The 23398-nt window shown below is 33.7% G+C and overlaps 1 protein-coding gene across 1 annotated transcript; it reads right to left on the bottom strand.

Annotated features, from left to right (window-relative positions):
- Positions 1–2154: 2154 nt before the first annotated feature.
- Positions 2155–18433, bottom strand: LOC110092740 (ORM1-like protein 2). The gene is made up of 3 exons (XM_020817407.2): positions 18135–18433; positions 10232–10380; positions 2155–2561 (listed from the first exon to the last, which is right to left on the bottom strand). Exons 1-3 carry the CDS (start codon positions 18318–18320, stop codon positions 2423–2425), a joined length of 474 nt encoding a protein of 157 aa, XP_020673066.1. The 5' UTR covers positions 18321–18433; the 3' UTR covers positions 2155–2422.
- Positions 18434–23398: the final 4965 nt, after the last annotated feature.

The raw sequence follows: 23398 nt of genomic DNA, 5'->3' as shown, positions 1-23398 counted from the left end.
ATTTTTGGATTAATTATTCTGTGCGGATGTTGAACGTTGTTCGGAGACCAACCAGAATACGCCACATCACCCCTTCGCTCAGTACCGCGGCTCGATACTGCTCACTACTACGACTCAGTACCGCTGAAGTGACACATTCTAGTTAATCTCCGAACGACGTTCTACGTCCGGTCTCCGCACAGAATAATTTCTCCAATTTTTGGCAACCCTATATAGGTGGATATTCCATCAACATCTTTAAACTTCCCCCTTTTTTACTAGAATGTCGGTGGAAGTTGATGTTTTTAAAATGTTCTCGAAGATGAAATGTTGATAGATATTAAAAAAAAAGGCTATTACTTCTTATAAAGAAAAAATAATATATTTAACATTTTATTTATCTCTCACTATTGAAACACCAACTATTTGCAATGAGATTAATGACCTATTATCAATATCAATGGCAAAGATTTGGATTTAACCTATATCTTTTATCCTTTATATTTTTGCCTCTGACCTTTACTATGACCAATACAAAAAAACAGGACAGTGCTGTCACTATTATTAATAGGAAAAAATATGATGGGTAAATACCAAAGGAATTTTTAATTTTTTTAGGCTAAAATATCATACTTCTATTGTTCCCATGAGCCCCCTTCTTTATTGCTCCCCTTTCTTGTCCTAACACCTCCTTGCCTCCATTGCCTTCCCCCTTCACTCTATTTTGGCTCGGTCTACCCAATTTCTCTATGGATCTGAAGGTAAATTACATCATTGCCCTCTAACAGATTATGATTTTAAATTCATCCTAAAATTTTCAATTTTTTGTGAAGTAGTTTTTGTAAGATTTTTTTTCTTTTTAAAATTACATGGTCAGATACGCATTTTCTCAATAGCAAATCATGATGCATTTTTGTAAGTATAAAAATATTATGATAAAAGTGCTAATTAATTAAAATTATGTATCTTTGGTAATGTTTATCTTTTATAGGATTTGTACAATCAATTCAGACATGCATAAAGTCAAACATTTGCATAAGAGGACTCTTCAGGTGGAGAAATTATTATGTACGGACATCGGACGGTCCGGAAACCAATCAGAACGCGTTACATCACACACTACACAGAGGCACCGAGCATCGATACGGAGCAAAAAATTGACGTGACATGATTTGATTGATCTCCGGATATCATCCGACGTCCACACAGAATAATTTTCCCTTCAAGTGGATCTTCCAAGCAATAAAATTATGAGTTAGTAGAGTGTCATGGCATAGCTTACAATGCCCAATCCTGTTATGCCTCTTATCATATTTATGCAATAAAACAATTGAGGCCCTGAGGAGATGATGAGATAGTAGGCAGTAGTATTAACTCAATATGTTTTCAAAAAATTAGTTGTATAAGTATAAAGAGGAAACTAATTTTCTTAGGCTTCGTTTGGGACGACTTTTTTATTGCTTTCTAAAACAGAATTTTAGTACAATTTTTTTTATTTTTGTATTAAAACTCCGTTTTAGAAATTAGTAAAAAAACCGTCCTTGAGCAAGTAGCTCCCAATGAACCCATAGACTTCCTACAATTATCTAGATGGGATAACCATTTGAATTATAGACGCTTTTATTAATAATTTGAAGAGATAATTACCTGAACTACAATTAAGTTTTTGTTATATTGAAATTAATTTCAAGAAATTGAGTTATAAATTTGAGTGTTTTGGAGTTTTAAAAATTACTTTAAACTGAACCAAAAAATTTTAGAAATCAGATCAATACACAATAATAAAAGAACGAATGTGAATAATTTTACCTGAATTTTGTTCGTATAATTTTGATGGAACAAGCCAAGCTCTGTTCAATTCTGAGCGGTTGGCCACCAAGTACAGACATCTTGACTAAATGTTTTGCTTATTTATGTCTGTGTGCGTGCAAAACCTTCACTACAAGGCACGACTAAAGGAGAAATTATTATGTTCAGAGTCCGGAAGTAAAACATCATCTAGAGACCAATTAAAATGGGTCACGTCAGTAGTATCGAGCCGCAGTACGATATTGAGCAATAACGAGCCACAATACCCAACGAAAGGATGACGTGACGCATTCTGGTTGGTCTCCGGACAGCATTCGACGTCCGTATAGAATAATTAATTCGACAAAAGATATTTGGCAACCAACATCATGAGAATAAAAAAAATCATTATAAAGATAAAATTTTGTAAGATCCACAGCACCTTCTTCGCAGATACAATACATATAAATTGATATGATAATTGGAGAGAATATGAAACCGTACGTTGAGACCAAGCAAAAGAAACAGAAGGTGGAGTCTACTGAAGCATACCATAGTTCTATGTTGCAGAGATTTATACAAACAAGTACCGCAAATAGAGTGTGAACTTGACTGAGGAGATGAATCGTTTGTTCCATGTTTCCTGCCGGCCGGCTCAATGGCCAGCATTAATCCCGAAAATTCGGACCTTGTGCATGTTCGGAAACTTGGCAATGACTAGCACGAACACAGCGACCGTGTTGAGGAAAAGCATCGGGTGTTGGTAATCAGTTGTGTGAGAGGCTATCAAGTACCTGATCACAAAATATTGGAAATAACAACAAGCTTTAGATCGTCGATGCAAACCATTTAGAGTGGTTGTAATGCTTTCTAAGGATGATTGTAAAGCTGTTACAAGGAAAGTAAATTCTTTTAAATTTATTATTAGAATTTTTTTTTGAAATATAACATTAATTTTCTTATAAAATCTTTAGATAATTTGTCCCCCTCAATGTATTTTTTAGTCTTTATTAGAAGGGTTTTTAGACAATTGCCCCCCTAAAAGTTTTAAAATGCTATGGTCTTTAGACAATTGTCGCAACTTAATTAAACACATTATGTAGAGATATTATTGTTAGGGAACGATGAACCAAATACAAAGAGAAATAGTAAAGAGAATCCAAAAATCTCCTTACAACCAAAATTTGTTCCTTGACCCCGCGACCCTGACATGTCTGCGAAGCATACAACGATCAAGGATATGAACAAATAGGGGTCGAGAGACAGCACCCTCGAAACAAATTTTGGTTATTAGGATATTTATGAAAAAAAATCTCTGCACTTTTACTTATAAGTTTGCCCCCTCCCCCTCTAAAAATTAAGGCTGGTTCCGCCCCTGCTTCCCACCAAAAAAATTTTCAAAAATAAAAAATAAAAAATAAAAAAGCGATAGTCAGACAAAAATATGACAAAATTCTAAAAAGCCAAATATATATATATATTGGGGGAAAAAGCCAAATAATGAGAAAATTACATCCTAAACCCTAAAACTTATGTTCCAATTCCTAAAACAAAACAAAATACATGAATTTCCATAATTAACATACATATAGTGTTCCTCCTAATTCAGTACTCCAGCCAAGCCAAAAATAAACCCATTCTACCCATCCACTTGGTTCAATATTCAACTCGTGGCACTTTACGAGGACTACAGTTTCTTCATTAGCAACACATAAGGTTGTTATTTAGGTCAAAAGTTCTTTTGAATTGGCTCTAAGAATCCCCCTTTCTTGTCTCCTAGCTCTACGTGAGCATGCCTTTTATGTCTTCAAATATTTAGTTTGGGCCTTAATCATTCATCAGTAACAAGTTGTTTTCTTGGCCCCAGCTCTCCTAAAATGGGAATAATTGCAATCAGTGGACAGGAAACTCGATGATTGATAGCTTTCCAGGCGGTTTGTGCTGGCAATGGCAGCTATTGCCATTTTTTATGTAACGTGGACCTCAGTAATGTAATGATTGTCAGACATTTAGGGAAATGAACTTTCATGTCAGAACAGAAGAACTCTATCGCATTGTGCTTTTGTGATAGACAACGTTGGTATAAACTAAAAAGTGCTTATGCTACCCTGGTGTAGATGTGGCAGGAATGCCCAAAAGGACATCTGCCTATTAAGGAAATTGCTAAAAAGGCATCCATATAGACGTTTGAAGTAAATTAAATGCAAAATCACTTTCATATAAGTCAATAGAACCAGCCATCTTCAAGTTCAATTTCTGCCTAATATTGATGCAATTCAAAACTTAAATTTAGTTTCAGTTGAAGAAAATATCTAAAACCTCTTTAAATTCAAGGACCTATAGTACAGCTAAAGCAATTTAAGGATGACGGCATATCAATAATTTCGTTGCATTATTAAACTAATTGCAACGTCAAAATGCAAAAATTAATATCAAACAATAAACCAGTCTTGTGAAAAATTATAAAAAAAAACTCTTAATATGATAAGGGAATGATATAGCGGGAAGAAAAAAAAAAGTATTGTCATGTCTCACAGAAGGCCCAACAATTATTATTTAAAAAAACTAGGCACAAGTGATGCATTAGAAGAAGTTAGGTTTAAGAAATATTTCAAGAATAGAAGTTTTTAATTATTATAATTAAATTAATTTTAGTTATTATTGGAACAAATTTGGTTAAGGGTTTAGAATTATCTATGTTTAAGGAGGATTAGGAATAAATTAAATTATATCTTGTAACCCCTATCTCGATTTCTGCAAATAGAATATTTTTATCTTGTATTTGATCAATTGAATCAGAATAAAAGATTGAATTTTTCCCCTACTTTTAGGTGTCTGTTAGATTGTCGGTCCATAATGGACCGGTTCAGTCGGCCTTAGGCAAGGGGCCAACCGTTGTTTACTCAAAGACGAACAAGGGTCCGCCCAAGCTACAGTAGGACCCCCGCTATATGAAAATTGATGGCAAGGAGGGGGCGGTTAGGGAGGATTTAGGGTTTCATGAGCTGTTTTGTCCTTTTGCTTTAGTATTTGATTTGCTTTAAGTAAAGGGGGAGAATTAGTGTTAATATTATCTTGTCTTTGCTGGTTTTGGTTTGTGCTTGTTCTTGGGCTCTAGCGGCATGTTGGGTGAGATAGATCATCCTCTTGAATTGAGAATCAACTGTATCTTGGTGTTTTCCTTTTGTTTCTCATCAATTATCATCTCGTTTTGCTGTTTTTCTCTTGGACTTGTTGGAGTTTTATGGTGAAATATTGTTGAAATACTAAAATTGATAAGTTCCACTTGAGTTCTACAAGTGTTTCCTATCAATGTCCCTATATTTTAATGCTAAACTTTTTCTTTATTATCCTTGACGCTATAAAAGTCTACCAGAGGCAACTAATCATCTTTACCACTATTGTTATCAATGTGGTATTTTCAATCATCCCTATGTTGTCTCTCATTTCAAATCTATTTGTTACAATTATGTATCACAAACCACTTTTCGCTGTTCAAAATATTGTTGGTTGGCGACATCCTTGACAACCTTAGCCTCGTCCAAATGGTCACTGGTTTGCCTTGAGGATGAAATCATCAAGAAAATATAATAAAAACAGCATAAATTGAAAACGATGGCTAATTTTTGGATTTTAACTTCAATATGAAAAACAAGATACATGTGATCTATAATTTGAGAGGTGGATTGACTCTCCCAAATAACCTAGACGCTGCTAGGAAGCCCTCATAAAGAAAACTAGCAACTCTCAAATAAAAATCTCCATCCAAAACATAGCATAAACTCTCGTACTTATAGCAAACAATAAAAAACAAATATCAAAACAGCCCTCCCCCAAATATGCCCCCAAATCTGCCCTCTTCAACTAGGAAACATCTCCTAATTAATCTCCTCCAAATCAGCCCTCAAATCTATCATCTTTGATTAAGAAACAGCTAATTAATCTCCTCCAAATCAGTCATCTTTAATTAGAAAACATCCCATAATTAATCCCTTCCAAATTAGCCTTTTTTCCTTAGAAATTTCCCTCTCCTATTTGAATTCAAATAGGATATATTTCACTAATTAATTCCCTCATTAATTACCCTCCTAACATAATGAATTATACTTTGTTGAGCCCTACAAGAGGGGCCGGAATCTCCCTGGATTTGGTTCCAAGTTTCACCCCCTCCACTGCCTGTTGGGCCGATCGGTCCAGCCTGTTGGGTCGGTCGTTGTAACAATACTTCCCCTCCAAAGACGCACACTATCCTCAAGGTGGAAGGATGGGACATTGCTCATGGCTTTCTTCAACTGCTTAGTTAGTGGCCATGCTATCGTCCACTATAACCAAGCTAGAGCTTCACCCTCCAGACATAGCCCTGCAGTCGTAAACTTCTCCTCATTCAACCTATTCACTTTAAAATACATTTCCACCTGGTACACCCACCCATAGGCATCCTCCCTTTCGAATATTGTGATCGTCAACTTCATCACTCTAGGATCGCTACCACTCCAATAGCTTCTTTCTCCTCCAGTGTAGTGGTTGTCACAATCCCTCCATGTTTCCCTGTGTATTGAGGGTGGGACTCCAACCTTTCTTTCATCCATTCTTGCATGACATGATCCCATGGTTCACCTCCACCCCCTCCATCTCCGGTCATCCACTCCACTTGCCCAAAAATGCCTCCCATAATGGTCGGCCACTCCAACACCTCCATTATACAATTCCCTCCTTGTTGTCTCCCCTTATGGAAACCCATATCCACCCTTTATCGGAGCCCTAAGAGGAGGCTTTCGATGGACAAAACTCTCCTCGTCGAACCCCTTCCGTCTAATCTCCTTTCCCTTAGATTCGGCCAAGGGAATCCGATCAAATCTTGGTTAGGGTTACTAATTGAAACCGTCAGTGGGGTCTTAGATCGTATCTTCGTGAGCTTTCTCATCATCTCCTCCAGAATTTTCTTTCTCTTTAATTCGGAAGCTTTCAACTGCATCTCGATCATTTTCTTCATTATCCTTCCAAGTTTTTAAAGTGGTTCTCTATAGATGAGAGCCTTCCTTCCATGGATGAAAGTCTTCCTTCGATTGTTGAGAACTTCTCCCCAAACTGAGATTTGATTTGCTCCATTTTGCCTTCTAACTCCACCTTCTTTGCTGTCATAGGCCCCAAAAAGGTGCTTTGATACTAATTTGATACACCTTGAGGATGAAATAGGGAGAAAAGATAATAAAACAATAGAAATTGAAAAACGGTGGCTAGTTTTTGGATTATAACTTCAATACGAAAAACAAAATATGTGATATATAATTTGAGAGGTATATTGGCTCTACCAAACAACCTAGACGCCACTAGGAAGCCATCACAAAAAAGAAACTATAGCAACTCTTGAGTGAAATTCTCTATCCAAAACATAACATAAACCCTCCTACTTATAACAAACAATAAACAACAAATACCAAGCAGCCTCACCCAATTTCCTCCCAAATCAGCCCCCACTTCCACCCTCTTCAATTAGAAAATATCTCCTAATTAATCTTCTCCAAATCAGCCCTCTTTAATTAAGAAACATCTCATAATTAATCCTCTCCAAATCAACCTCCCAAACATGACCCCAAATCTGACATCTTCAATTAGGAAACATCTCCTGATTATTCTCCTCCAAATCAGCCCTCAAATATATCCTCTTCAACTAGGAAACATCTCCTAATTAATCCCCTCCAAATCAGCCCCATAATCAACCCTCTTTAATTAGGAAATATCTCATAACCCCTCTAAAATCAACCTTCTTTCCTTATAAATTTCCCTCTCCTATTTGAATTCAAATAGTAGATCTTTCACTAATTAATTATCTCCTTAATTACCCTCCTAACATAATGAATTATTACTTTGTTGTGCCCCACAAGAGGGGCCGAAATCTCTCTGGATTTGATTCCAGGTTCCGCCCCTCCACTGCCTGTTGGGCCGACCAATCTAACCTCCCTTGGCCTGCAGCCATAACAGTCACATCCCAATCGCAATTGTTCCCATCCCAATTGTAAACTTCATCTCTCTCGCACCATCCAAAACCCATCGTATCTGCATGTCTGGTAGAACTAACCCAGCTACATCATGCACCTTCTCATGGCATAAACTTCCATGATCTTGTAACTTTTGCTTTTCTTCGTAACCTATGAATCATCGATTCTGCTTGTTCTTCAGACAATCGTTTGGCTGCTCGTGATCCTTCCACATCTTGTAGCTCTTGCATCCCTATCTCGCTCACATTTGACATCACATAGTCTGCTTTGGATCTTGATCCAGAAGCATTGTAGTCACAATGCATCTCATCAATACAATCATGCACCCTCCCATCGCCCAACCAATCACAATCCATACCCACTCATGATTGCCTCTGTTCGAGGTCACTGTACTCATCTGATTATGTATTTTCTATTCAGCTACATTAGAGCTGATTTTTGTTTAGATTTTGCACCAATTGGTATACACATCAAATAAACAAATTAGAATCAATTACTAAACCATAACCTCTAGTTTTATGCATTTCTTTGTATGTTATTATGACATCTACACAACCATAGAAGTTTAATTGCAGACAACATATGGCTTATATGGGAAAGATATATGAAAACACACAAAAAATATAGGATAAACTCTAAAATTACAAATATTTTTGTTAACATGTTTCATCAAGATCAACATCTTAGTATAATATATGTGTTGGCTCAAGAAAAATGGCACGAATGCGTGAATCCCGTTTTTGCAGCCGTAGGATTCCACTTCTCTTAAGTCAGATTGAAATTAACCAGATTTCCCCTGAGGGTAGTGTCAGGATTTATAGATCTGGGGTTCTTACTTCCTATGAGCGCAAGCGCCCATAGTTAATTACCCCTCTTACAACGTAAGAGAGAACTCAACAATATGATTATTTTCGATATCAATCAGATTTGGCTAAAAAGTATTGGACAGAATATTATCTACAAGTTCAAAATGATACGTTAAAGATGCATTTGATTGTGCATAGATCTTATGTTTATTTTGCATAAGATTGTCCCATCTTGTCCACATGAAAACCATTTCATTATGAAATCATATTAGAAACCAATTTCTCAAATTTCAATAGCTCAAGCACTAGTACCAATTCTAGATGCTGAACAATTTGTGTCAACTCCAAAAGTTCAAAAAATTGCTCCCCATTCTATAATCTATGAAGATTATTATTATGTTGAATTATGATATATAGATAAATTATTAGATGTTGAAGGTGATTAGCATGAGGTTGAGAAAGTGATTGAGATTGTGTCTAAGTTTGAGCAATAATTTTCTACAATGAATGATGATGTACCTGAGATCGAGTCCAAGTCTACACCATTTTTGCTCCTAAGACAGCTCATATTTATAGCAAGATTCACAGTCGACAACAAAACTTCTTCTTTTTGAAGTTGTGCTTCCAATCATAGTTGTGATGCCCCAAGATTATATTCATCATTCCAGCTCAGTGACTGTTCTCAGTTGCCAGCACTCTTCTTAGTACGATACATGCAATTTTGTTCTTGTATACCTCCATTGTCTCAAAAGATGCCCTCAAGAATGGAAATAAATCAGGTCCACCACTTTCCCCAGAATGGCCACCAGGTTTCTCAAGACGCTATTTTGTGCAACTCCTAAGGAGAAGAATTTTCAATCCTAAGAGAATTGACGCAACAAAGGATATTGGGATTTATTTCAAGCACTATAGCAATTTTCATTTATTATAATTTAATTATTATTGAAATTAGGTTTAATTATTCTTTTGTATAATATTTGGTTTGAACTTTAAATTATTTAGGATTAGATAGGAGTAGATTTAAATTTAATCTGCCCCATTCCTATAAATAGGGTATTTGAGGCTTGTATTTGATCAATTGAATGAAGAACTAAAAATTTGAATCTTCCTCTTATCTTCCCTCCTCTCGTGGGTTCTCCTCCACCTGATACCCAACATTTTCATTATCGCTACCCTCAATGGCATCAATAAGCTACAATACAAGCACAATATCATCTTTGGCTCATGAGCAACCCCTTAAATGTCCACAAACAATGCAAAAGAGCTTTCTCTTAAAAATAAAGAATATTTGCAAATGAATGCATCACCCAAGTTCCAGCTGAAGGATCAATCACAGTGTTTACCGAATCAGATAGAACAGAAACAGAACAGAAATCATGAGTACCTATTTTAAGATCACAGGCATAAAAAAAAAAACAATATTATATCCAGAGCAGAGGCAAATGTAGCTCCCTACTCTCCACATACCCATAGTGGGCAAAAAGAAAGGGAAATTTTTTATAAAAAACAATTTAAAGAGTACTAACGCATGATTGATCCACTAATGTATCCAATAAATGCCAGATTCCCTTCAACTACTTTTGTATGATGGCATCTAAATAAATCAAAATAGAATTCAATCAAATTGAAGCTGAAAAAGAACAGTAAAATAATGCTTACAAGACCACAGGTACAATTGTCAAGAATTTCCTGTTGCTAGTAAGTTGTTTTCCGCTATCAATTTGTTCCCACCAAGTAAGCCTGTTGTAGATACCCTGGTCTTCTGCGAAGGGAGTTCCCTTCTTCCAATGAAAAAACTGATATGTAACCTGAAAAAAAAAAAGGCTTTTAGTATGATTAAACTCAACACAAAATCGCAGCAGCTAATTACCAGCCAATATTAGATGATAGAGAACTCTGTATCTTCCAAATTTGGTTGAGTGGCCAAAAACGAAAGAATGAATAGTTCTAAAAAGAAGTGCAAAGATCATAAGTGGTTTACCAATTCTTCAGACATTAACCATCATCATTAAGTTAATGGCCCTTATCCAAGCATTTGGGGGTCGGCTTTATGAGCCCTCCTTCATTGGTTTGGTTGAATACGACATAAGGTGTAAACCTTATTTTATACAATTCTTGTGTAACTTCTAGAGAAGAAACTTTTAATCAACAAACTGAGTCTATCGCCATTGGGAACCCCAAAAATAAATAAATAAAGCTTGTGATATGTCAGTTATTCTGAATCTTGAACTACAATTTTTGAATTTTCTATTTGAAATCTTGAGATGTAATGAATTAGTTTAGAGTGTATATACAATAAGAAAATGATTAATGAATGCTTCTACATATGACTTTTGTTCATATTTCTGTGACTGGATGAAAGTATAGGTTTAGAAACCTAGGTTTGCACTTCATGCAGTAGTTCCTACAGTCCCCTACTCTTGAAATGAATCCTATTCCATATTCCTAGCTTGCATACACCCTATGATTCATACGGTCTCTGATTCTTGCAGCCATTAGATGGACTGGCCGATTTGATTGGGGTGGAATTAGGAAATTTCCTAATCAAGAGGGAGTTGTTTAGGAAAATTCTTAATCAAAGGAGAATTATTTAGGAATCTTTAAATTACAATTGAGATGAATTATTTAGGGCAAGAGATCTAATTTGAATTCAAAATCAAAGAGGGAATTATTCCGGAAAAATGAGGAGGAATTAAGAGGGTATTATTTAGGAAAGTTTTAATTATAATTGGGAGGGAATTAATTAGGGAAATAAATCTAATTTGAATTCAAATCTGAGAGAATTATTTTGGAAAAGAGGGTTGATTTGGAAGGGAATTATGGGAGCATATTTAAGGCTAACAATAGGGTGATTTTAGGATTATGTTTTGGAGCTTGCTGAATTTAGTTTATTCCTAGGTTATTTGAGCTCTAGCTGGCAGCTAGGGATTTGAGAGGGCCGGATCTTTCTCCCCAATTGAAGATCCAATTATATCTTGCATTTCTCTTTATAGTTCTTTCAATAAAAATTATTTTGGGGCTTTCTTCTTCCCAATTTTCATGTTTCATCCGCTGATTTTTGTGAAAAGTGCATTCACTCCCTATCAAATTAGTATCATAGCACTTTTTTGGGACATATGGCGGCAAGGAAAGTTGATGAGCATCTTAAAAGAAATGTTGGCCGACTCAAATTGGTGTTTGAGGATAGAATGTCATTAATGGAATAAAAATTTTCCAACCTAGAAGGAATGATAAAGAAGTTGTTAGATCTTCATGTCAAAGGACATTATCAACATCAACGACATTTAATTCCTATCAAGCACAACTATCAACAAAGCATGACAAATTTGCTGGAGTATATGAATCTGATGCAAAGTTTGTTTAATAAATCCTACTTATACCGGGCAAGATTCCAAATCCTGCTTATACCGGGAATGAGATTTTTGGTGGAGCTGCAAAGTTTGGAAGGCGAAGAAGATGGGGAGAAGGAAGATATAAGCACCATACATGGTTCAACCACTCCTACAGCAATATCAAGTGGTATTCCAGCCAGTTCAAAGGTTTCCACCTTCGCAGTAACACGAGCATACTATCATCTTGAAGGAAATAGTCTCACCTATCAGTGTTTGTCCGTACCGTTATCCTCAAATCCAGAAGTATGAGATTGGGAGATTGATCAGGGAGATGATGGAGGTAGGAATCATTCAACCCAATGTCAATCCATTTTTTAGTCCAGTGATATTAGTCAAGTGCTTAAGCAGTAGTTTCCTTCGTTCCACATTGAGGTCAGGTGGCACTTTGGGAGGGGAGTATTGATGGACCGGCTGATTGGACTGGGAGGGAATTAGGAAATTTCCTAATCAAGATGGACTTGTTTAAGAAGGTTCTTAAACAAAGTAGAATTGTTGGGGAATTGTTTAAATTATAATTGAGAGGGAATTATTTAGGGCAAGAGATCTAATTTGAAAAAATCTAAAAGGGAATTATTTAGGGAAGATGAGGAGGAATTAAGGTGGATTGTTTAGGAAAATTTTAATTACAATTGGGAAGAAATTAATTAGGAAAATAAATGTAATTTAAATTCAATTTTGAGAAGGAATTATTTAGGGAAAGATAACTGATTTGGGAGGGAATTATGGGAGCCTTTTTAAGACTAAAAATATGATGATTTCAGTATTATGTTTTGTAGTTTGCTGAACTTAGTTTATTCTTAAGTTATTTGGGCTTTAGCTGGCAACTAGGGATTTGAGAGAGTCGGATCTTCCTCAACAATTGAAGATTCAATTGCATATTGCATTTTTATTTATAATTCTTTCAATAAAAATTATTTCGGGGGATTCTTCTTCCCAATTTTTTATGTTTAATCCACTGATTTTTGTGAGAAGTGCACCACTTCCTATCACTATTCTAGTGGAGGTTCCAATAAGCTTCTATTGCAATTATAGTCGAGTGAGCTTCTATACCTTCTATCCAATTTGATCTATCCCATTACAATTTCATCTTAGTTGACAGGGGCTTTGCCAACATGTTTATCTAAGATCCTAAACTATAATGACTACCGTATAAGGCTAATAACAATGGCACGAGACAACTAAAAACAATCTGACACAAAATAAAAGTACATTTTTTTCTTGGGATTCTATTCCTGGTTCAAGTGTGAACCTTGAAGTATTTAGGAGGTGATCTCCTTATTCATATATGAAACTTATTGGTTAATTCTTTCCCCTCTTCCCCGTTCTCTCTCTCTTTCCACTCCCCCCCACCCCTCCTCTCTTTTTTTTTTCTTTCATGTGATTGATTAATCAGATGATTGGTTTCATTCAAATCTCATACAACATGGCTTCCCTTTTGTGCACATAATCGCAATCGATTGTATCTTTATTACCGTTACTTCATATTAGAAGGTGAAAGCCTTATTAGTGGAATCAGATTCGATTTGTTTTTCTCTTTCCTTGCTAGTAGTAAATAATTGTTGTAATTAACAGTTTGCTTTCTTGTGAAGTTTGTGTATTTTATTGTAAAATAAGTGCTGCATATAGATGTAGAAAATGATTGGAAACTATAGAATGATTCTAAATATAGTTTTGCATTGAAACAATATTGAATTTTGACAATAACCAACTACACTTTATGCATCGGACTTTGCACCAGAACCTAACTATACATCGGACTTTGCACCAGAACCTAACTATACATCTGTATCTTAAATTCAACATAGTTAATACCAAATTCTGAAATTGAAGTTGAATACAAAATCATATTTGAGCCAAATCCTGACTACGAATCTGAATATATCCATGAATTTAAAGCTGAACAAATCATATATGTAAAATTATTAAATCACATAAACAAACTGATAAATTATTAGTCAATATTATCCTTAATTTTGTCAATCAAATCAAAGTCAATTTTGCTTTTAGTACTTTATTTTATGAAATTCATAAAAAACTGATTATAAAAACAAGTGAAATTACATCAATATCTAAAAGGAAATATTCAACATAACTACCTTTAAGAAAATATAAAAAATAAAACTTTTTATTTGGTTGAATCCACCATCTAAATTATTCTTCTTGAAAGAGATTGTTCATACATATGAAATGCATGTCTTATCTGCATCAAGCTTGCCTAATGTCGTATGCTAGTTATCATAAGAAAACCTTTTAGACACCCGCACACAAATATTATTGGAGATCTTAATAACTATAACAAAGAGTAGGTCACCAGAAAAACATCGGACAAGCTTTGCTTTTCTCTAAAAAATATTCATGACAATTTAAGGAGAAAATATCCACATGAATCATCAGAATATATTAAACAAAGAATGTTGTGCTAATATCAAAAGCAATTCACAGAATTCTGCAACCACGGCACCTAATCCTGGGGAAGATGAAGAAATATCTCAAGACAATGATGAATACTCTATTGGAGATGAAACCATGGCAATGAGCCGATATTTAGAAATTACTAGGCCAAGGAATATCATGAAAACAACAATAAAATGATATTAAATGGCAAAAGTCATAGACATAAATAATTTGCATAAGAGGATGACGAAAATTCTGACATATAAGAACTAAGTTTTGGTATTCTATTTTCAGATAAGAAGGCCTTTTCAGAGAAGATTCCTTTTCTTTGATAAAGCTGATGCTTTACCTCTATTCTTTAATAAATGAGATGTTGTATATCTCTTAGTTAAGTTTCATTCGGAATTTGATCAACACAGAACTTCATTCATATTTTTAATGCAAGTAAATTTTGAACCTAAAAATTCTAATTTCAAATTGGCCATTTCTTACCAAAAGCCTAAGATTTAGTTTTGATGCAACAAGTCGGAAAAAAAATCTTAATTATTGGCACAAAAAAGAAAACAACGAATTTAGTAGCAACAACAAAACTAAGGACTCTATGGCATTATGTTAATAAAAATTAGCTTGGAGAAATGTTAATAATATGTTCTATTACAGAAACAAGACTTCTAAAGTTCAAAACTTAGAGCAGAACAAAACATGAGAAAACTCAATCACCTCAAAAATAGATGTAGCAATGTTAAAGGAAAGTTGTCTGCCTTAAAAAGATATTTTAGAATAAGGTTTCGTTAGAATAATCATTTCTTCCTAAACAAATTTTAATAGAAGGTTCAGTCAAAACAATTATTTATTTCACAGGGTGTTGAATCTCTTTCAAAAAGGGAGTGTGGGAAAAGAGAAAATGATATTGGAACTTCAATTTGGAAGAATTGATGGAAGCTGGAGTTTATTTTGATCATGATACTAATAAATTGAATCTTAGAATGGTACCTTACATTTCTGCAAAAAAAAAAGTACTGGATACTACAAATCCTACTATAATAGCTCATTTTATTGATATTATTACTTGCTTTCTATACGAAGCCAGTGATTTATTCTTTGGTGCATCAAGTAGGGTAAAAAAAATCATAATCGTTGGCACAAAAAAGAAAAAAAAGTAGATTTAATAGCAACAACAATAATAAGGACTCAAGGTCATTATATTAATTAAAAATGATTTGGTGGTATGCTACAAATTGGTATTCTTCAAAAGTTAAAGACTTAAGAAAAAGATAGAAGATGGGGAAATTCAATTATCTCCCAAAAGGAAATGCAACATTGTTGAAGAGAAAGTTATCTACCTTGCAAACATATTTAGATAGAAGGTTCTATCAGAACAATCATTTCCTACAAAACAAGTCTTGATAGAAGGTTTTATCAAAATATTTATTTATTTCACAGGAATCTCTTTGAAAAAAGGAATAAGAAAATGTGGGAATTTAAGAAGATGATATTGGAACATCAATTTGAAAGAAATAATGGAAGCAAGAGTTCATTCTTGTTATGTTACTAATAAATGAAATCCAAAAATGGCTACTTATAACCTTGCAAAGCTTAAAGGTATTCATATTACAAATCTCACAATAACTTCTCTTTTTATCAAAATCCTATAAATTTGTTTGCAATATAGAAAGTAGGAGAAAATATTTCTTAATCGTTGGAACTAAAAGAAAAGCAACAAATTTAGTAACATCAACAACAATAAGGGCTCAACATCAAATGATTTGGACGTAAGTTAACAAATTGGTCTACTTCAGAAGTTCAAAACTTAAAAGTAAAACAAAAGGTGAGAAAACTCAATTGTCTCCCCAAAAGAGATGCAGCAATGTTGAAGAGAAAGTTATCTACCTTGCAAAAATATATGAGCAGAAGGTTCCGTCGAAACAATCATTTCTTCCGAAACAGGTCCTAGCATAATGTTCCGTCGGAACAATTACTTATTTTACAATATATATATATATATATATATATAATATATGTTATATAATAGACACATATAAAATAGAATCCTAGAATGACTCCTTATATCTTTGCAAAGCATTCTCTCTTTTTTATCAAGCATGCAATTTATTTTTCATGTAACAAGCAGGGGAAAAAAGTTATTAATCATTGACACCAAAAAGGAAGTAATGGATTTAGTAGCAAGAACACCAATAAGGGCTCGATGCCATTATATTAATAAAAAATTTGGTGGTATGTTAACAAATTGGTTTACCACAAAAACAAGATTGCAAAAGTTTAGAGACTAAAGAGCAAAATAAGAGATGGGGAAACTCAATCATCTCCCCAAAGGAGATATAGAAATATTGAAGAAAAAGTTATCTACAAACAAGAAAAAATCATCTAACTGAATTTAAATAACATTCAATCAAACACTTCATGTAAAGCATAAATCCAATATATTTGTTTTACAGAAAATTTTAAAATATATGCATTTTAAATACCTGCTACCAATAAAGATGAATAAGGGTTCCTAAAGTTGGCACCAAATAGTTGAGATATGCCTAATAAAGATGATGATCTTATGACTTGTATGAAGGCATGCTTAAGGGACATAGCTTATGCTCTATGTAGGAATAGGGCAATTGTGTTTATCTTATGAAAAATTCTAACAAAATGTTTAATTGAGAGTTGGGATGTATACTGCATTGAACTTTCCAAAAGCACTATTAGTACATAAATTCATTAACATTTTTAATGTAGGCAACTGGAACTTAAAAATACTAATTACATTTTCTATCGATGTAACCGACTCAAAGGGAAATTAAAATTGATTGAAATGATGCAACACAAGCTTATGTATCCAACATTAAATATGGAACTTAAGCTTACCATCACCATCACTCCCAAGACAACAAAAGTCTATCTGCCCTACCAGCAACTCACCATGATCTTCAAGGCAATTAGTCATATCCTTTGTGCATGCTATTTGCAATCCTCTTAAATAATAACAAACAAAATGAGTAGGCTAGGTCAAACTTAATATTCTTGTCATCTCTAACATAAACAGGTCTCCATTCATCATGTAAAAAAAAAAAATTCTCCAAACCTCAAACAAAGGAAGCATCTCTAATCTATTGAGATCAAAACCAAAAGTTTCAAAAGTAAACAAATAAAAACATATTTTTTTAGAAGCCTAAGCCGATGACCTTAGAGAAATAACATTCTCCTCTAACCACTATGTGTGTGATTTTGCTAGTTTTATACACAGTGACCAAGAGAACTTCGCCATGTTTGCCAAAAAAAAAACAACGCCTGCAATTAACCTCATTAAATCCAATCAATTTTAGGGGTAAACATTCATCTTTTTTCTTAATCCACCGTTTCATCTTGTATCAACAGAATAGCACAACATAGAGAACAAAAGTTTTATCCAAGCTCTAGTATTAGCGCTCACACATTATTGATGATCAAACTTTGATAGATCGGCTTCAACTTTCAAGCTGTATATGCCTTCCATGAAAATTCAAATTACGCTATCAAATCATTAAGACAAGCACAACCACCTGCCCCAACTCCCTCCCTCCCAAACCACAACAAAATCAGGAAAACAAAAATCAACCCTGATACATTAAAAATGCACATATATGAATAAAAACCCATCAAGCCCGGTATATAATTGCAAAATACAAACCCTAACGTGCATCAACGAAAGCCCCATAAAAAATAGAGATCGCATGCAGTCATCCGAGTCTAACAAACAGAAAAACTAGATACGACAAAAAAGAGCTTACAACAAAATGGGCGAGGTTCACGATCGTCCATGCCATTCCGGTGTTGCAGCCGAAGACGGAGAGGACGATGAGCCAGAAGAAGAAAAGGAAGAAGATATAAGTCGTCCACACACCCGGGTACATGAACCATTCCGTATTCTTGTTCAGATCCGGCGGAGGCACAGTCTTCGCGTACAGCTTCCCCATCTCCTCGACTAGAAGAAAAGAAGAAGAAGAAGAAGAAGAAGGTATCGCGATCCTAGGAGATGAGAAGAAAGCTCCTTTTCCGTCCCACGCGCGTTCAGAAGTGAGAAGACTGAAGGGGGTCTTTGGCTTTTATAGCAATTGCGAGCAGCATACACGCGGAAGTAGGGAGGAAGGGTGAGATGAACTTCGGTCAACATTTTGGACTCGCGTTTCCAGTGAGCTTTGAGGTGTCAAAAGACTTTTTAAATTAAAATAGGTATCTTTAAATTAATTTTTTTTTTTTTTGACATTTAGGCCATTTAAGACAAACTCACACACACAACGCATACATAAAGACTCGAACCTTGGACCTCTTAGTTGGAAGCCTTAGCTCTCAACCAATAGGCCAAGGAGAGTTGTGTACTTTAAATTAATATTGATTTAATTTTTTATAAATAAATATGATAATTTAATATATTTAGTAATTTAAGAAATAAAATAATTATTTTGATGTTGTCACATAATTTCTAAAATTTAAATAATTATTAAGGTATGTAATGAGTTATGGATTTCTTTTTTCTAATTTTTTTTAAGTTTTTTTTTACCAAAAGATTTTGTTAATGTATAAAATATTTTTGGCACAAAAAAAAAGTCATTTGAAAATTGGACCGGATAACGAACCGGTAGAGAGAGCGGTTCAGGATTCGACCAGTTCGAACCGGGGTTGAACCGGATGACGTAATAAATAAAATTTAGATGTCATAAAAATCATATAAATAACACAATTTTTTATTAAAAAAATAAATTGAATTCACACATTACTAATATCTTATATAATTTTAAATTTAAACATATTCAATCTTTAAACTTAATTTAAATTTAACAAAAAATTAATTTACAAATAAATTAATAAATTTAATATAAATAATTCTTAATGTTTGTTATATATTTATATATAATTTATATATTAGATTCACATTATTACTTTACATTTATAAATTATTGAGATTAAATTAAATAATTTATTATAAATAATAAATAAATTAATTAATATTTATAGTACATAAAAAAATAAATGATGAATATAATTTATTTAATATTATTAATTAAAAATAAATATTATTTCATGATTTTCATCATAAAAATATTATTTAAAAAATTTATTTTAAAATGATCAGTAACATTATGTAGGAAGGGATAAGAGAGAGAAAGAGAAAAAAAGTTAGAGAGAGAATAATATTTTATGCGGCTGCACTCTCATCTACAAATTATATGTATTAATTTTAATTATTAAATAATAATTTATATGTTTAATCATTTTTTTATTAAAATTATTACTATTAAACATATAAACTATAAGTTATTAATTTATATATTAAATAACTTTAGTTTTAACTTAATTTTTAACTTAGTTTAATTTAATTACATTATAATTTTAATAACTAATTTCTTTACATTTATAACTTAAATTAATGTAATTACATTATAATTAAAATTTATATTTAATTTAATTATTTTATAATTTATAATTTAATTAAAATATTATTCTCTCTTAAATTTTTTAATAAACCTGCTTCTTTCACTAAATGTGATAGTTAAAGTGCTCCTTCTTAAAATTTACCCAAATATTTACTATCTTCATGCACCCACATGCTCTCCCTCTCTACTCTACTGTCTCTCTCTCACCGATCAGGTTTTTCTCTCTCTTCCTACCCACTCTCTCCCCATCATCTCCACTCCCTCTCTTTTTCTCTCTCATGGCTATTACGCCAAATAGTTTGGCGTATTTAGAAAACGTTTAAATATTTGGCGCATTCTAAATGCGCCAAATTGTTCAACGTATTTACTCCTTTTAAAATTTTTTGTTAATCCTGCTCCTTTTACATAATGTTGTTTAAAAAGTGCTCCTTTCGAAAATTTAGCCTTAAATATTTATTTCTCTCATTTTAAATTTCTAAAATTATGGAAATTCCCTCTACATTAGATCAATGTATCATAGTGATTTTTCCAAAAAAAAAAAATTAAAATTAAAATAAATTTGAAATTCAAATAATTCATAAAATAAAAATGGCTATAAGCCTTAAAAAACAAAAATCCCTTGCTCTCAAGGCTATTTTAAAATAACTAAAATTGAATAAAAATCATCCCAATTATAAATTAAATAATTTTTTATTCCCTTTACCTTATAAAACTCTAAGAATTCATTTTAGTAAATTGTAATTTACTTTGTAAGATTATCAATTCAATATTCATTCACTAAATTCTATGAATTTAGGATCATTTTGATGAAGCCAAATATATCATTATTGTTTTGAAAATTAGAAATATTAATTCACCAAAAAATCATTAATCATTAAATTTAATGAATTGGTTTAGTTTAGCAAAGTCAAATATTTTTTTAATATTTTGATTAATTCAAACTTAAATTCACCCTAAAGTCTTAGCTCTCTTCTTATGATTCTTATGATTTGAGCAAGTTGTGGAGCAGGTGGCCAACGTGGTGGAGCAGGCGATCATCATGACCAGCATGGTTGAGCACAATGTGGCGATGGAGGATGAGCATCTAGAATAATGATTCATTGATACCCACGAACTTCATCACTTAGGGGCTGTTTGGCAACCAGTGGGATTTAACTTTAGTGGGATTTAGTAAATCCTGTAAATCCGGATTTAGTAAATCCGAATTGGGTTAAATCCTGAAAACTGTTTGGTATGCAATATGTTAAATCCTGTTAAATATTGAGAAACTATTTGGTAACATATTTCAAGATTTATGGCAGTTAGGGATTTAAAATTTAAACATATATTTTATGAGATGAAGATCATTGTATAAAACATCATTAAACAAACTTGAGTTCTCACAAAATGATCGAAAATTCAATAAAGAGCAAATTACAAAGCAATATTGACCAAAATGACAAATTAAGCATTAAATTAGAGAATGCATTTAATATGTAAATGTCTTCATAGCTATTTCTTGGGAGCCAAATTTTTTCACGATGATCGATTTCTTTGACTTGCAATATGAAATAAAGAAATGAATGAATTAGTACAAAATTGAATGTAGTTAGTGAAACATTACTCAAATTAAAATTCTTACCCGAGCATTCCATAAATCAATGGTGATATTGTGCCTAATAGCTTCACCTTGAATTCTTTCTCCTATTGTCGCATGTAAGTTGGGATCGTCCTCAGGCATATCAACTTCCACAGTTTCAGCATCATGTTGCATTTCTGTTTGTGACATATTGAAGTATAGATCATGTCCGTGGTATCGACCAATAAAGTTATGCAGAACCGCACAAGCAATGACAATATCTGCTTGAACACTAATAGGGAACTGTCGCATGTGCGTCAGAACCTGAGAATGTTCCTTCCAAATTCCAAAAGTTTGTTCTACCACATCGCGTAGCTATGCATGATGATGATTGAATAACTCTTGCTCGGCAGCGTATCGCCTTGTCGTTCTTCCACGATAATCTGCTAAATGATATCGATATCCGCGAAATGGGGCAATCAGTCTATCAGTATTTGCATAACCATAATCAACCAAAAAATATTTGTTGCGGGGTACTTCAAACTGCCCTTTTGCAGTACCATCACTATATCTTTTAGAACCTATTGTTTGACTATCAATAGGTTCTGAGTTTGGAGTTAAACCATCAGTTGCCTCAGGCATGTTGCTTGTTGGAGTTTCTTCGAATTCAAAGGTTACACCATTAGCAGTGAGAAAGTCATCTTCGTACTGGGGCGTCTCATCTTGTTCTAAATTTACTGTTGCAGATTTTGTCTTATTGCATCTAGCGACATTACCCACTGTAATATTATCAACGCAAATTTTTTCAAATATTTCGTATTGGTGGAATGGATGCCGACGATATCGTGAAAGCTTTGGTGTTACCTGTAGTATCAATAAAAGAAAGTAGAAACAAGTCATCCTAATGTATGGTTAATCAAGAGTAGAATTGCATAATTAGTAATTACATATTTACCTGAACAATTTCCTCCCAAAGCTCTTCAGTTGCAATTGGTATGTGTAATTCCTCATCCCAGCCCCAACCACTTCGATTTGTTAGTTGATATAGTGTACGGAAATCAGCTTTCATATTTTTGAATCTAATCATGGCCGAAGAATCTGTGTAATATGTACCCAAACGTCTATTCAAGACGTTAACAAGATTCAGCCACTAATCCTTCCTTAAGTTACCATTACATATATTTCCATGTACGAATTGCTCATATAGAAGCTCGGCTAGCACAACGTTGTGCTCTTCGGGCCACCTAGCAATCCTAGACGTGCTTTTAGGATTGCTGGAGATAACTTCATCTACATGACGTTGGGAGCTAGAGCTACCATGAACCAACCCTTTCCCTTTAAGAAACCTATAATTTTTATAAAAAATTAAGGCAACATGTGGTAAGATGATAATTCATTTGACCCCGCACTTTCAATTTAATTATATAGAGTATATTCATAAGTAATACCCTTTCGTCCTTGAAAAACTCTCCAATCAAGATGGAAACCATAATTTTTGAGATATATGGCATTAGATGACTCGTTGTCGCTCACGGAATCAAAAATATCTTTGTCAAATCCGGTGTAAAAGGATCGCTTCATTCTGATTTTAATTAGCTTAACAACCGTACTACCAATCAATTATTTGTAGCGTTAAAAAAAATGGACTTACAGATATATGAACTACGACAACTTCATTTAACTGAAAGGTAATTTGCTTAACAAATTAATATATGATGGAAATAGTACAATACCAAAAGTTATGCAGATTTTTATATATCAGTGAGAAAATTTTAAAGAAAAAACACATGGGAGAGGTTTCAGTCGGAGCAACAACCTGGGGAAGAAGAAAATAAATGGGAGAGGTTTCAGTCGGAGCAACAACCTGGGGAAGAAGAAGAAATATGGGAGAGGATGAGTCGGAGCAACGCTCTGGGGAAGAAGAAGAAAAATCAGAGAGGTTGAGGCGACGGCCTTGAGCGATGGCTTCGTTCCTTTCGGCAAATAAGGGCAACGGAAGAGCTTGACGACACGGGCGCCGCGGGTAAGTTTTCCGCCTAACTTTAAATCCCGTTAAATCCAC

This window comes from Dendrobium catenatum, unplaced genomic scaffold (genome assembly GCF_001605985.2).
Source record: "Dendrobium catenatum unplaced genomic scaffold, ASM160598v2 fragScaff_scaffold_412, whole genome shotgun sequence".
Lineage (NCBI taxonomy): Eukaryota > Viridiplantae > Streptophyta > Magnoliopsida > Asparagales > Orchidaceae > Dendrobium > Dendrobium catenatum.
The sequence above is the reverse complement of the archived record's forward strand: the minus strand, read 5'-3'. Positions and strand labels throughout refer to the sequence as shown.

Coding starts and splice junctions, on each gene's coding strand:
- LOC110092740 (XM_020817407.2), bottom strand. CDS start 18,320: ATGGGGAAGCTGTACGCGAAGACTGTGCCTCCGCCGGATCTGAACAAG. Junction 10,381..18,134: donor TGAACCTCGCCCATTTTGTT/GTAAGCTCTTTT, acceptor TTTTTTTTTCAG/GTTACATATCAGTTTTTTCA. Junction 2,562..10,231: donor ACAATTGTACCTGTGGTCTT/GTAAGCATTATT, acceptor TTTTGTGATCAG/GTACTTGATAGCCTCTCACA.